General features: G+C 35.7%; 2 protein-coding genes across 4 annotated transcripts; both read left to right on the top strand.

Moving 5' to 3' along the window:
* Positions 1-1,331: 1,331 nt before the first annotated feature.
* On the top strand, positions 1,332-5,161 carry LOC113713641 (uncharacterized). Of its 2 annotated transcripts, none has more exons than XM_027237419.2 (5): positions 1,332-1,676; positions 1,812-1,923; positions 2,512-2,582; positions 2,683-3,213; positions 4,391-5,161. In XM_027237419.2, the coding sequence occupies exons 1-5, from the start codon at positions 1,473-1,475 to the stop codon at positions 4,508-4,510; spliced, it is 1,038 nt and encodes a 345-aa protein (XP_027093220.1). In that variant the 5' UTR covers positions 1,332-1,472; the 3' UTR covers positions 4,511-5,161. The 2 variants fall into 2 exon arrangements, with proteins under 2 accessions (XP_027093220.1, XP_027093221.1); XM_027237420.2 differs by having other exon boundaries at positions 4,287-4,450.
* Positions 5,162-8,557: 3,396 nt separating this feature from the next.
* LOC113713439 (uncharacterized) lies at positions 8,558-11,662 on the top strand. 2 transcript variants are annotated; one of them, XM_027237165.2, is made up of 4 exons: positions 8,558-8,898; positions 8,992-9,114; positions 9,204-9,274; positions 11,099-11,662. In XM_027237165.2, exons 1-4 carry the CDS (start codon positions 8,683-8,685, stop codon positions 11,412-11,414), a joined length of 726 nt encoding a protein of 241 aa, XP_027092966.1. In that variant the 5' UTR covers positions 8,558-8,682; the 3' UTR covers positions 11,415-11,662. The 2 variants fall into 2 exon arrangements, with proteins under 2 accessions (XP_027092966.1, XP_027092965.1); XM_027237164.2 differs by having other exon boundaries at positions 8,986-9,114.
* Positions 11,663-15,786: the final 4,124 nt, after the last annotated feature.

Below are 15,786 nucleotides of genomic sequence, written 5' to 3'. Positions count from 1 at the left end.
AATTACTCTCTCTTTTTTTTTTGATAATTTAATTACTTTCTTTAAAATCCGGAACAGCCCTATCCCGCTACACTTTATACCTTGCCTTATTATCCGACATAGGATCCCCGTAAACAGAGATGTTTATTAACTAGGGCCAACAAATCCACTTTATCATTAATTTAACGTGTTCTTCAATACAGCCATACTGGAAAGACGAGCAAAAATGTATTACGATATTGGAAATGATGTTGGTGGAAGAAGGACCAATAATGTCTCTGCAAAGGTGCCAGGCCATGCACGAGGAAGATCTTCTCATCTCATCTGGGGCTTCACTTGTTTATCCTCCTCTCCAGGGATATCTCATTCCCAAATGAGATGGATCTTCGGGCATCATTTTGGCAACCAAGTAACCTAGATTAGATGACGTTAAAATTTTAGAATAAAGAAGTATTACCAAAAATGAATTTTCATTTTCTTTTTTGAACTCATTTTACTTAAAATTTCTTAAAAGTTTGTGAAGGTTACAAGTCTTTCCATAAAATCAAAGGAGATAAGCATTATTTTTTAAACCTTAGAGGAGATGGTCACAATTGCCAAAAACCTCAGGGCTAGAGCTGTTAAACGAATCGAACTGTTTAATAGTTCGGTTTCTTTCGACGCGTTCGTGTTCGTGAAAAACTCGTTCGAAATCTTAAACGAACCGAGTTCGAACGAATTTTTTTGTTTGATTAATAATCGAGTGAATACGAGCATGTTCGTGAGTTTTAGCGAACGTTCACGAACATGGGCATAATTATCATTTGACAAATTTTAGGGTTAATTTTATAGCTAGACTTTTATAACTGGAGGGTTTTATTTGTTATTTTTATGTTAATGTTAGTTATATAGTTAATGAATAATAGAATTTAGTCACTTAGTGCTTTAATTATTTTTTAGAATGATTAGTGATTTGTATGGCATATTTAAGGCTTAAAATAATTTGGATTCGAGTATTTCGAGCATGTTCACAAACGGCTCGTTTATGTTAAACGAGCCGAACACGAACACGAACTCGAACTCGAACATGAACTTTGTTTAACGAACCGAACACGAACACAGGTTTGGAGTTCGAAAATTAACGAACGAACACGAACGTTGTTCGAATCGCTTAACGAACAGAGCTCAAACATGAGATATTCGGTTCGATTCGGCTCGTTTACAGCTCTACTCAGGGGTTTCTAAAATTATCTTAATTTTAATTTCAAGAGTGCTAAGTAATAATATTGGAAACCTTAGGGGAGGTTGTGAAATTATCACAACTTGAAATAAAAGCTACTTCTACATTTTCGACCGTTGTGTACTTTACTAAATCCAACGGTCATATGTTCACTCTCCCCGACCCCCACTTTCTCTCTGCACTCTTCTGCCCCGACGGGAAAAAGTTAAAGAAGAAAGAAAACTTGAAAAAAACTCCGAAACCCTAGGCTACTCTTCGCGTCAATTACCCAACAATGGCGAAAGCCAAAGGCTCAAATGACTCATGGGACCGTGAAAAATGCAACAAAATATTTAACGCTATGGTCCACTTGTTGCAGAATCAGCAGACGCAAATTCAATATCTGGCTAAAGACAGGAAGCTTCTTGAAGACATAGTTAAGTTACAGCATGAACGCTGGACTTCTGATGTTAATCTTCTAAAAGAGCATATCTTCCAGGTGAAAATTCCATGCCAAAGTTTTGTTTTCTTCTTTTTTTTCTTCTTAATTGCTGTTGAAATTTATCAAATTAGGGTTCTTCTTTATAAAGTTGGGATTTTTATTTTTTTTTTGGCATTGAAATTGGTGGTTTAGATGAGGAGGGATTTGACCATGCAAGAAAAGGAGCGCATCGTTGAGGCTACTAAAGCTGATATGGTTATGGGTTTGAAGTTGAGGGAGTCTTTCCTGTACAAGCAGAAATTTGGTTAGTTTACTTTTCTTTCTACTGAACAAGAATTAAAGTGTTTTTATTTTTTTCTTTGTTCTTCTTTTATTTTCTCGATAACTCTGTAGAGAGTATGTTTATGCGTTTATTATTGTACACCTGTGGTGTATAGTTTGGATTATGCTGAATTTTTTAAAGATTATTTTAGTAGATGGTCGCGAAAAGCTTTTTAAAAGTTCAATGTAAACACATGGCAAAAAAAGGAGTACCCAAGAGAGCGTCCCCTGCAAAAGAAACAATTATCTTTAAGAGACCTATAGTATGTGCATGTGGTTGTTATAGGTTTAAATTCATATGCAAACTGCCACAAAGATATGAGAGCACAAGTGCTGGAAATTGCATAAACTTCAATTACGTAGTTCTGTGCATCTCTGTTCCATTAGTCATTTTGCGCTGTTATAGTGCTCTTGATCAGTATAGTCTAATTGGAAAGTCGCTCTCTGTTACCTGTATATAGATTAGGAAAGCAAAGAAATGAAATATCATGTCCTCTGTGGTTATTAATCTTGATTTTTTTTAATGCACCTGCTCATGTATTTTCTCCTTTTTGGTGCTTATTAAGCGCAGAAAATGCAGATAGTGAATTGGCTGATTTTAGGGAATGGTTTGAACGCCTTGCTCGTAAGTGCTCGGAAAAGGTATTTTTTGAACCCCTTCTTTAAGGAGATGTAGGTTGTATTTGATTCATTTTTTTTAGTCTCTTCTTCAAAGAGTCACTTGTTTCATGTTTATTTGCAGGATACATCTGCTGATGTGATTAAAAAAGGAGAAGAGCATCGGTATAAAGCTCTGGAGAGTAATTTGAAAAGGCTGCAATGTGAAAATGAGAAGCTTATGTTAGATAAGAATTCAGAGATTTCTGCTCTGCTGGCTGAGAAGAATTTTGTCTGGAACCAGTATAACCTAATGGAGACCAATTTGAATGAGCAATTGAGACAGAAGTGTGCTGATGTTGAATCTGCAAATGAGAAGATATGGGGGCTTCTGTCGAGCATGGAGGATATGCAGTCTTCTAATTCTGTAAAGGATAGAATGATTGCAAGATTAAACGATGACATTGCTAGGCTAAGATCTGACTTAGTTAAAAATGATGAAGAAGTTTCCAGACTATCTAGGGAGCTGGAGGCGTTAAGGAGGTTGAGAAAAGATTCTATGACCCCAGTGTTAGGTCGCTGCACAACTGAATCTGGGAATACCAACTCAAAAGCCAAGAGTGGGATGACAGTAACGACAAAGAAAGAGTTAGATTCTTCCCTTACACTTGAAAAGGTAATTCTGCTTCTAACAAGTTGCTGACGATTGAAATGCATTGCTACTAACATTGCAGTATACCCTGGATGTGTATCTGATGCATTTTATCCCAGTAATTATTAAAATATAAGAATGTCATTGAATTCTTGTTTCTCCTTCATATATAGATTGAATTTGTGCTTTTGTCTGTCACATACAGTTCAAATTGAAAGAAAGAACTTTGTCATACTTATACTGTACGAGTTACATTTTCAAAAACAATTTGCCAGAATAAATTAGAAATATAAAAGGACAGTTATTCTTTAAGATGTTAGTATACAAAATTTGTTCTGGCCTGCAATTTATAGTATGCTTCCCCTTAAGACAGAATCTGGCAGTGATTAACTCTTTAATATATGCTAGCATTGGAAAGATTCCGTTTCGATTCCTCATTTTTTGAAAAACAAGTTTTTCATATACAATAATACAGTAATGCACAAACAAAAATAACTCCAAAAACACCACATCTATACAATATATCAAAAACAACTCCAAATATGCAAAAAAAAATAAAAAATAAGATCTATGCCATTTTCTTCTGCCATCTATCACCACTCCTCTCTTTTCTCCTCTCTCTCTCCCTCCCTCTTCAAAGATTGAGTTGTTAAATTTTGGATTAGCTGTTTTTTGGGGTGTTTTTGAAAAATTTTATTGTAGTAATGTATATGAAAAATTTTTACTATAAAATTTTTTAAAAATATTGGATATATTGTATGGATGGGATGTTTTTTGAGTTATTGTGGTATTGTATTTGAAAAACTTGTTTTTGAAAAAATGACCAATCCAAACGGAGCCTCATATGGGAGCTTGTGCTAAAGTGGTTTTCTTGTCAAGCTTGTTGCTCTTTGTACATGCTTAATAGTCTTGAGTTGAATATTTTTTCTGCTTTTTATGTCTTTGAAGTCTATAATTTTTCTTATTTAAATCTGGTGTCTGTAGTAGAACAATTTAATTGTGGTTCAAAGTTTAAATCTCAGTTAGCTGAGGAAAAGTACATATACAGTCATGATCCACATGCTGAAGTCCTGTTGAAAGCATGTCTGGTTTTACAGGTGTTGGTGATTGCATGATTCAAGTTGAATTAATTGTGGAATGACCTGCTCTTAATCAGATAAACCTTCGAAATGCTAAGCAAATTCCACTATGGTGTTTGTAGGGATGCAAAAGTTCAAAGAGGAAAGCAGTTGATACCATTCAGGCCTCTAACACCCCCAAATTGTTCACGTCCTCATTTAAGGTTCCTAAGCTGAAGAATTCATCTCCAGCTGTCCATTGACCTCCATCACCATTTTCTTCTATTCTTTCAATTTTTTTTTTTTTTTTTTTTTTGTGCAAGAAGGCTAAGCTGTTTGTTTGTGCATATATAGCTTTGAGTTATCTATGTCCTTGCTAATCCTAGTGTAACTTTCCCCTTTCTTTTTGTGCATTAAATTAACATGATTTCTAGCTGAAATCAGATGTAGCTTTTAGTATATGTTAGGGGAGCGGTAGTCAAGTAAGATATGTATAAGTTTGCAAACTGGGTTTCCCCTACTGGCCAGGGGGAAGACCCCCCTAGGGAGGACTTCCTGCTGCCACCAACTCCTGCCCAGCGCAGGTAGTCAGTCATGTTTGTGTGTAGTGAAATGTAGTGCAGGGAGTACGTCTGTTGTTGGTTCTTTGAAACTGGGAGCTTCATCCTAAATTAATGTATGTGGGATCCTTGCACCACATTGTGCGAGGCAACAAAATACTTTGTAGTGATGTTTAATTCCCCCAACTAGTTCCACTCAACCACATTGTAAAATTTGGAAATGTGTTAACGAGAAATTTTGGTTAGAATGCTACACTACAAGGTGCGTACGCACCTATGCAATTGTTTGTACTTTGTACCAGCCTCCACCTGGCCAGCTGAATTGATCTTATGGCATGCAAGTTTTCAGTGTTCGGTTTGGGTGTGTTTATATTCGATTTTTCAATTAATCTTTTCATGTTTATGCTTTAATAGTTAGGATTAAGACTACTATGTTTAGCTGAAGGAAGAAAAAGGGGGTTTTTTTGTTTTTTTTTTTTTTTTTGGGGGGGGTGGGGGGAGGAGGGAGAGGAAGGGTGTGATTCCAGCAGACTCTCAATTACTACAATTCAGTATCCAGCGCCAGAGGCCATTGTGTTCCCAGGTGAAGATTGGGCGGAGGGAGGTCAGAGCTGGAGGAACCCATTACATTTGCAGAGATGTACAAGAGGAAAAATAGCAGGAACCTTGATTTTGCGAGGCTTCAGAAACTCTCTAAAGAGAAGCAAGACTTGAATTGAAGCCCACCACGGGCCTCCGGGAATTCTAGTCGGCGATGTCATGTTGACAATAAGTAAGGGTTTGCTTTCAAGGGTAGCGCCAAGATCCATTTTTCAGTCGTGTTTGAATCAAGAATGTTAAAAGATAATGTTCAGAAAATTACTCCTATCAAACTTTCTCTTCCTTTAAATTGAATTCCGATATTCATTTTTAGTCCTGCATGAATCCTCGAGGTTAAAAGATAAGTGTCCAGAAAGCTACTTCTATCAAACTCTCTCTTCTGCCATACAAATAAGATTAACTTTAGTAAAAAGAAAAAGGGTTTTTATTATTTATTGATAATTCAATTCATTGACTCCAGAATTCAATTCTGCTTATAACCTCATTTTATTTAGAAAAGATCAAGATGGCTGATCACGAATACTCATTACTCGGAACTCAATACAACAGATGTTTAAGCCCCATATCACGGATTTCCTAATGATTAATAAGCGACGCGACCAAATTGGACCAGACTATTGAGCTAGCTAATATGTGGCAGGCTAATCGCTACATACCCAGTAAATCGACAGCGTAAAACAAAAATCACAGCAGCAAAAGATCGTTGGTGTAGCTAGACCCCAACCAGGAAACACAAAACCAAGAAAAGATGTACTACGACGCACCAAAACCACCACCTTGTCTTCCTTTCTGACCATTCCGCAGTTGTACTCGGATATATGCTAGCTAGGACATGTGAAGAGCATGGAGCCTGGATTTTGGAACGCCAAGTACTGTTTAGACAGGAGGTCGAAACCAGCTGGACTGGAAAGAAGAGTGATAATACACTAACACCAAAAGCAGCAGCACCACCAGCACCAGCCCCCAAGGAGGGGAGCTGTTGCCTTGTTGGCTCGTCGACTGATCCGAAACCGGCCTTAAACCTCTGATATAAAACCACCTCCTGCTAAGCATCATCAAATGAACCATCAAAATCAGTAGCAACGGCAGCAGAAAAAGAAACAGCTTGAAACCGGTCATGGTACGCTCCATCTGGGCTTTGTAGTCCCAGTAACTTGCCATACACATTAACGCAGCTACCAGCCCAAATATAACCATCAAAGGCGCGGGTGGTAGTGAGACTGATGCTAAGGTTTGGTCTCTCCAGCTTGTTCCCCTTCCTTCTGTTACAAACCAATTGCCCATCTTTTTCTTTTTCCCACTTTTTCTCCTTTCTTGTCCTCAGAAATCTATCAGCTAAATTCTTTCTGGGTATTGTTGAAGTCGAGGAGTTGAGAACAAGCTTGGTTACTGCATAGAAGATCAATTCTGCAGGGGATAAAGTTAGTGTTCTGAAAAAAGCTAGATGCTTGCTTATAATTTATGTAAATTAGTAATGGAGTTTTAGATTCTATCCCCAACCGACTTCTTTTCTGGATGCATCCAGCTAGCTATCTGAAATGTTCCATATGCTCTAGTGTGGTACCATTTTGCTTTACAAAACCGAGATAAAATAATATACAAGAATGCATTTCTTTTGTAAGTTGTTACTCCGTTATTTAATCTTTTTAAGTGAAACTCTGGAGTCTATTAGGTAGTATAAGATTTATTTCATAGTTAACCAAATACTCTTAGTACCTCAAAATGTGTCAACAAACAGAACAAATAAATAATAATAATAATAAGGTCCTTTTTACTATTTTCTTATTCTCTGTTCTCTTGTGTGACTAGCTACTTTCATCTTTTTACTACTATTATTCGTATATTGTTTTTTTAGTATACTTGAACTTAAGCTTTTTTTTTTTTTGATCTTGTTATGTTTAATTTTTTAGCACTAATACTAATCACAAATATATGTTAGGTATGTGCAAAGCATATCTCATATGGTTTCAAATTATTTAGATACATCTAAAAGAAATGAACTTATAATTAATCAATTATTAATAGTAAAAGGGACAAATAATAAATCAAATTAAAAATGAAAATATTAATCAGTCCATTATTATTTAACGATACTTTGCTTGAAATTTTTTTATTCATTTGAGAGGATAAAAAGCCCATAATTTCCATTTTAATTATAATTTAACAAAAATAATGTATTCAAAATTTAATGAAGAATAGGGGTACTTCTGTTTAATCCGCACAGTCAAAGATTCTATAGGAATTCCAATGAGAAAAGAGAGTTCCATTAACATCTTCCAACTATACACATAGTAAGAAATAAATAAATAAAGATAACTAAAAATACTAATTGTTTTGGTTATTTGGCATTCACTTTCAAACATTAAGTAATTGTACATTCTAATATGTTTCTATATGTTAAGGTAATTAAGTTGTTAGATTATATATGTTTTTCCATTATGATAAGGATATAGCAAAATTTTTTTTCATGCCATATAGTTTGTTATGAATTACAAATAGGGAAAATACACAATCAAATAAATTACAACAAGAATAAAATTATAAGTAGAAGAAAAAAATACAATATTAACTTGAGCATACAATTCGTAATATTAATAGGAAAGGATGGAAACAATGACATGAGAGAAGAAAAACTAAAAAAGAAAGAGAAAAAAAAGGGAATGAATGAAGAAGGAGAAAAAGAAATTAAGGACACCTTTGTCCAACAGATCAGAAAGGAGGAATTAAGTGCCTATTGAAGAAGTTTATGGGATGAAATAATTGGAGTTAAAGTTCACAGAGGTTTAATGCATTTTTAACGAGTTTTTTCTTTTGCTCGTTAAAAATTTGAAAGTTTATAAATAAATAAATCAAATTACATAAATTTGGGCCACGGTGAGAAGCTTGTGTGGACTCGGTGTGAGGCTTCATCAAGGTCACGCCTATTGGAAATAGAAGTGCTTGTTTAGACTAACTTGAAATGCCCAAGTACTACTGCTCGGAAAGAAAGTTGAGCTTTCAGTACTTGCCATGATGTCATTCATCCAGCCTAGAAGGTGAACGATAGACTAATGGGCCTGTTGGACTGCCTTGGGCCACTAATTTCCAGTTTGCAGAGTTGCAAATCAACCCGACCCGTGAGAGAAATTACAAGAATTAACCGGGCGCTCCCGTTCTTGAATTTGGAATCCAACCAACCAGAAGAAAACCCCCTCGCTTCACCTGGTCAAGCATTCCCTTCTCAGGCATCAAGCTAACCGGCAAAATATCCCTCTGGCAGTAATTATTGGGCGAAAATGCCATCCGAGGATGCAAAAACAGTGAAGAAGCAGAGGGTTAAAGACGAAGATGAAGAAACTTTGGATTCCCTTAAGAAGAAAAAGCCCAACAATGCCACCCAAAAGGAAGCCAAAGCCAGAAAAGAAGAAACTAAGAGAGTGAAGAAAGAAGAAGCAGATGAAGATTTTGAGCAGAGCCCTCCGAAGAAAAGCTCAAACAAGTCCTCTGATAAGGTTGATTTTCAGTACACATATTTGTTGGTGTTCTTTTTTGTCTCGATCTTTTTTTCCTCCTAATAGTGTGGGTTATTTTGTTCAAAGGTGCAGAAAAGGAGGAAGAAAGAGGACGAGACAAAGAAGAAGGAGGCTAAAGAAACTGAGCAAACAGCTAAGAAAAGAGAAAAGAAAGTTTATGATTTGCCTGGTCAGAGGAGAGAACCTCCGGAGGAGGTACTTTTTTTTTTCCTTTTATATGAAAATACATGTTTATGTTTTGGGGTATTTTGTAGCACTGACCAAAATAATCTTTTCATTTGCAGAGAGACCCATTAAGGATTTTCTACGAGACTTTATATAAGCAAGTACCAAACAGTGAAATGGCAGCAATCTGGTATGGATATATCCCCCTCAAAGCTTCTCTGTAATTTTTTTTTTTTTTTTTTAATACCTTTGTTAGTAGTTTGTTCCAAAAAGATTTAGGCCGTCGTGTTTGTTGCAACTACAACTTCAAGAATGGCAGCTGGAGAGCTGTCATGGCTAACGATTCTACTTGTCTTAATGCAGGTCTAAAGGAATTGTCATGAACTCTTTAATTGTCTTTTGTAGCTCTTATTGTCTGTTTGGTGTACACTGCCTCTATTCCTTGGTCTCTAAATTAACACCTAAAAGGAAAAAGATATAGCTAGTACGTGTAAATTGTGATAAGAAAGGAGAGGGCGATATGCTTTTAGAGTTCTGTTTTAAATCCAGGCAAGCTAAATCATTTATCTTCTAGCAAGATTACAAGTTAAATTTCCAGTAATGACAATTGCCTGATAGTGGCTCTGCCTTGCATTTTCGGCCAAATTAAACTGGGATGGTCTGGGAATAATTGATGAACCATCTCTTGCTATCGAAGAGAGACAACTTAGTATAGCATCGTTCATGGAAGATTTCAGAGCTTTTTACAACAAACTCAAGTGATAATTGTTATGTTATGAAGTTGGTCTACCTATTGATATTTTCTGCTCTCTGCTTGAGACTCCATTTGTGTACACTCTGTTATACAAATTGTGAATAGATGGCTTGATGCACTTGTACATTATGCAGAAGGATGATTTTGTAGTTTTGATTTAAAAATGACCACTAGCAAAATGTCAGGCATGATGATGATTTTGTTATGGTTTAGACATGAGGATCAGCAGCATTATGGAGCATTTTTTATGCACCATCCAAATAGCCTTATTAAGTGAGCAGCTTATTGAGTTATAGGCCATCTAGGAAAAGTTTATTGAGTCAGCCAAGCAGTGATTTTTTGTTTGGTTAGCGTTCACCAATAGATAAAATAACTTAGGGTTCATTTAGCAGAAAAAATTTTGCTCAATATTACCGGGGGAAAAAGGAAAGAAGAAAGGAAGAGGACCAACCTTGTTTAGATTGAGAAAGCTACTTGCTTTTTTGTCCTTTGTAGTATTTGTTCAGGTAGTGCAATGTCTGTTCCCCCATTATTTGTATATGCCTGGTTTTTCATGAAATCTAAGTTGGAAATCTCATCATTGGAAAAATTTGAGCAAGAAAAGGCTCTTGTTTGTTAGGAGTTAAGAGCAATTCGTCACTTTTTATATTAGATATTCCGAGGAGGTTCTGGTAACTTGAAGGAACTAATGTCTTGTAAATGCATATTTTTACTATGCATTTATGAGAGGTACAGTTTTCTGATATGCTCAGTATAGGGATTAAACTTCTGCGTCGTATAGTTTGTACTTGATGGAGTTGTATTCTTGATTTTGTCTTTAATTAGTGATTGATGAGTTTTGGATGCGATAATTACGTGTCCACCATATGAAAGTTTTTGGCTTTGAAGTGTGATATGTGATACACTAGGAATGTGTTGGTGTGAAATATGATCAGCTAGGAGTGTCTTGGTGCTTGCAGCAAACATGCTTCTTAGACACATTTTTGAGATTAGGCACCATCTCTGATTACCTGATAAAAGCAAAGTTGAATCTCTTTATTGTACTTTAATCTTTAAGCATGTTGTTTAGCATTTTATCATATAGAGGTGAAAGTTATAGCGGACTTAACTGAACAATATTTACACTAGAATTAACAGATGTTCTATGTATCAGTAATTGTTCAATATGCTAAGCCACCTCTGTCTTTTCCAGCCGCCATGTGGTCAAAACTTTGATTGATTGACTGATAGGCTTGTTCTATATCATTTATGTAATTCCAGGATGATGGAATCTGGTCTGCTTCAAAAGGAGGCGGCGAAGAAGATTTTTGAGAAGAAACAGAAAAAGGCTCCGCAACAAAAAGTCAAGTCACCTGTGAAAGCTGTTGGTACCGTCAAGAGCAAAGTTGATTCTGTTACCATCAAGAGGAAAACATCATCTGCAGTTTCAACCCAGAAAAAGAGGACACTGGATTCCAAAGTTGTGTCAAAGCAGTCAAAGAAATGCAAGATTGCTGATTCGTCCTCAGAAAGTGGATCAGACGATGACGATTTTATTCTGAAAGCTAAAAATTCGAAAAAACAGAAAGCTGGTTAAGTACATTAGTGGTTGGTTATATCATTAGGGATTATCGCGTCTCAATTTTCTTCCAGGATTGCTTCTGGAGTGTCGTTTAATTCAAATTGCTGAGTCTTTAGATGTTGGTCAAATCTTGGGCAAAAACCTTTAGCGGACGCTAAACTATTTTGCTGATACGTTTTTAGTCACTCCAGTATTTTTTTAGTATTTGAATAGGGTCACTGAACTCTTAAATTAGTCTATTTATTTATGGCCATTCCTTCAAATGTTGCTGTTAATGCTAATAAAACGAGTTCCATGTGTAATTCACATGCCAAAAAAACAAGGGTAATTTCACCCAACCAAAAAACAAGGGTAATTTCACCCAACCAAAAAACAAGGGCAACAAATTTTATTAACTGCTAATCTATTCAAGTTGTACATTTTTTGCCACTAAAAGATTTTTTGTTTGACATTACCCATTCAATTTAGCGAATTGGTATAATAGTTGCAATGGTATCGGTTTTTTCTCTTAAGATCTTTGTTTTTCACTTGATTCAAAACTTTGATCTCTTTAAGTTTTTTCTTTTTTTATTTAGAGTTTTAGATTTTTCAATAGTACAAAAAATAAAATTTAGAATCCATAAGAGTTGTCTTAGTAGATTCTGATTTATAAGTTTTGACAAAGTATTTAAATCATATAATGAAGTTCTTTGAATTACTTATAGAAGCCCTGAAACTAAATAGAAATAGTAGATTCAATGACAAAATTTGAATGAAGACTGCTAATAAACTACTTTTGCTGAGCTTGAGTGACCAACTTCAAATAAAAAATAATTGAGTGGCTAAAAATATATTATTTGTATAGTTCAGTGATATTTTAATTTTTTTTTATCTTCTGTAGTTGGACGAATTTACTTAGGATTTTTGCATGTATGATGCACATGCAACTCAATCCGTTAGAATTAACATTGAATTTGGACGGAATGACCACTAACATATACATTTACAAGTTGAGTGGCTATTTTAAATCAAAAAATAATTGAGTGGATATGAGTTTATCAAGAAAATAGATTAGTAGTCGTCGGAGTTTTTTGCCCTTAAAATCTAGGCAGCACATGCACCACTTTTTAGAGTTTCATCCATAAATGGGCTATAGAATTAAGAAGTGCAAATTTGTTGTTCCGAATATTACTTGTCCATTTAAAGGAAGAAGTTACGGTGGACTAAGACTTTTTTTTTTTTTTTTGTCATCACAGAGGTGTCCGATCAAGACTCGAAGGCGGCCCGACTAATCCCCTGCGCCCAAGTACACCGCCACCCCAAGCGCACCGGGAGTTAAGTGGGATTCGACCACTTGACCTTGGAGTTCAGCCCAAGACCAGATGGTCTAACCCCGGGGCGTGGATTAAGACTTGTTGGGAATTAGTTTCTATATTGTGATTACACCCCTTACAAAAGCTAGCCTCACCCAAAAAAAAAATAAATAAATAAACATGAAAAGAAAGTGTTTGCCCAAAAAGAATAGGTGAGGAATTAATATTTTATCTGCACCACCACCACCACCTAGTCAACACGACCAATGAGGTTAGTTTAATTCTGTGTGCCCTTAATTTGCATACCCCTTCTTCGCTCTTGCAGCTTTGCTTGTGTTTCTCGTTTTTAGTTTTGCTTATTTTATTATGTGGGGCTTTCTTGATTTTCTTGTTTTCTTGCATGCGGTCCAAATATAACATACATCTTTTTATCGGTTTGCTTAATCTTGCATTAATATTTTGCCTGCTTCGGAAGGGTTGAAGCAGGATTTAAACGACTCGATATAAAGGAAGAATGTTTTTGTGATGATACATTCTTTATTGCCGACTAGAGTTAGTTTAGAGTTTCTTTGAACTAAACTAATAAATTGACCTGCTTTCTTCTAAAATTAGGAGTGAGAAAAGATTCTAACTCATCAAAGGACTTTCAATTTGCTGTTGAAAGAGACCAAGGAACCGAATTTGCAGCAGGTAAGTCCCTTTTTGTTGATTCATTCTCCCTAATCAGAAAAGTTTAATTTTCAATCATTCACAAATGGAAATCTTTTGTAACTGGGTAAGAACCCAAAAGCAAGTTCCAATTAAAGTGGAAATTGAACTTAGTCCAATGTTTGAATTGGGTGATAAAGCATCATCAGCCAAAATAGAAGCTCATGGTCAAAAAAATCAAGAGCTGAAAGTTGCCGGTGAAGAAGCATCAGCAAACGTAAAACTTGAACAGAATTGTCCAGTGCTAAAATTTGGCTTTGAACCATCATCAACCAGTGGACCAGAAACTCATGATCAAAGTCAAGAGTTGCAATGTGGTGGGATTGTACCATCATCGACAAGATCATCAAAAGCTGATGATCTAAATCAAGAGGTGTTATGTACAGATGAAGTATTGGAAAGTCTGGAAATTGATCAAGATGAAGGGCTGCCTTATGGCGATGAACCGTCATCATCAGCCAAATTGGAAGCTGATCAAACTGAACGACGTCCGTCATAACACAACAGGGCAAAGCCTGATCAATATCAACATCAAGACTTCCCTCATTTTGTGGTTGGTTTCAATTTACTTGCGATGTTGTGATAGATAAGTTTCATTCCCTTCAACCTTTGATGGATCCGAGTCTTGTGGAGAATAATCCAATGAATATGAGGATTTCGAGTTTAATTACTTTGCACCATTTAATTGAAGGATTCTTGTTCAGGTGGATGTGATGTGGGTTCTTATTCAATTTTTTGCACCCTTACTACTTAAAATGGGGTAATTGCGTGAGTGATCATGGTACCATATCACGAACAACTAGTATATACGTGCTTTAGAGTTATTTACTACTGTATGTTATCAGTCGTTTCATTGTTTCAAAAAAGAAAAAATTTGTTAATTTTAGTGTCACAGACAATCTAGGAGACATACCTAAAATAGAGGGTGCATAGCCTAAAATCTAGGGATAAGAAAATATACTAGATACCTAATTCTAGTCAAACCCAAATGCATTTGGTGGTTAAAAATTACCATAATCTCCAAAATCGCAACATCTTTGATTGTGCCTTTTTCCTATGTATTATTTAACATTACTTGTTTGAATTGGTTGATAGTTTTCGTCGGGAAGGAAAAGGAGGCGGAAAAATGGTCAATATGTACCCGAGGTGAAGATGAAAAACAAATAGAGGCAAAGGCATGTTTGATCTGCCAATAGATATTAGCACTAGGCTTCATTTAAACCGTGCAACGGCCTGCGATAAGTTTTTAAGGCTTTCGACTCGCATTGCAGGAAAAGTGCAGGAACGATCACAAAATTAGCGTTTTGTAAATTGTGATGCGACATATCGTATGAAACAATTGGACAACTGGTTGATCTCGAAATACTTAGGTAAAACTTTAACCGAATTGAGTTGAATACTTAATCAACAAATAGGGGTATTCGAGATTGAACTCGAACTCATCGAGTACCTTTTACTGAATTCAAGCTAGAACTTGAAATCTAGCTGAATGAAGCATGCTTGATTAAATTAAAACAAATCTAATTGAAAGTTTTCACTAATCAATGTGCAATTACAAAGTTAAAACACTTGAACTAGTATTAAAATGGTAAAACAAAATTAGCCATGTCTAATTGGAAGTAGTGACTCCATCAATAAAAAATTAAAAACTCAAAACTAAAAATTCATAAATATAAAAAATGAAAGTAGACATTAAAAATAAAAAAATACTTGATTAGGCTCGTGAGTATAGAATTTTAAAACTTGACCTCAACTCAATTTGCTGATCAATCTTGAACTCGAATTTGATAAACTCTCGAGTCGAGTCGATTATTTCTTTAAGTTCGGTATTGAGCTACTGACGTAATAATCGGAAAATCAAAATCCAAAAACAATTCAAGTGTCTTTAAAAGTAAAACATCTGTGGAAATACCACACAAAAATATAGGAAATAGTTGGGGCAAACTAAAAAACTAATTTATTTATTTCGATAATCATCAAAACAATATGCAAGTACACAAAATCGGCAGATATCTAAAAGTGGTTTGATTAGTCCTCAGTTACTTGCACATCAAGCACTCGGAAGAGAAACATTTTGCAGTAAGTTTCCAGTTTCTCATCCAACAGAAACTGAGTCAGATTCCAATCCAGGTCCATGTCGAATTGTTAAAATGTTTGCTAAACTATAAAATACCAAAAAAGAAGAAGAAAAGAAAAAAAAGGGTGAGTACTCACTCACTCACAAGAAGCGTTGTGTCCCAACACGCTTTTTGTAGCAAACGTGTAAACCCTAGAGCAAACCCATCATCCCTGGACGAACGACACGTGGCGACAGCCAGCTAGTCCTACACTCCCGTGGATTTTCACCTCTGCTTAAAAGATCCCACTTCCCCTCCAGGAAACAATTC

This window comes from Coffea arabica, chromosome 10c, assembly GCF_036785885.1.
Source record: "Coffea arabica cultivar ET-39 chromosome 10c, Coffea Arabica ET-39 HiFi, whole genome shotgun sequence".
Classification (NCBI taxonomy): domain Eukaryota; kingdom Viridiplantae; phylum Streptophyta; class Magnoliopsida; order Gentianales; family Rubiaceae; genus Coffea; species Coffea arabica.
This window is presented reverse-complemented; position numbering and strand designations above follow the sequence as displayed.

Bases quoted from the DNA above. Each gene is read 5' to 3' on its own strand.
- LOC113713641 (XM_027237419.2), top strand. From the start codon at position 1,473: ATGGCGAAAGCCAAAGGCTCAAATGACTCATGGGACCGTGAAAAATGC. The intron at 2,583-2,682 runs GTATTTTTTGAA...GTTTATTTGCAG, and splicing joins CTCGTAAGTGCTCGGAAAAG to GATACATCTGCTGATGTGAT. The intron at 3,214-4,390 runs GTAATTCTGCTT...TGGTGTTTGTAG, and splicing joins CTTCCCTTACACTTGAAAAG to GGATGCAAAAGTTCAAAGAG.
- LOC113713439 (XM_027237164.2), top strand. From the start codon at position 8,683: ATGCCATCCGAGGATGCAAAAACAGTGAAGAAGCAGAGGGTTAAAGAC. The intron at 9,115-9,203 runs GTACTTTTTTTT...TTTCATTTGCAG, and splicing joins GGAGAGAACCTCCGGAGGAG to AGAGACCCATTAAGGATTTT. The intron at 9,275-11,098 runs GTATGGATATAT...ATGTAATTCCAG, and splicing joins AGTGAAATGGCAGCAATCTG to GATGATGGAATCTGGTCTGC.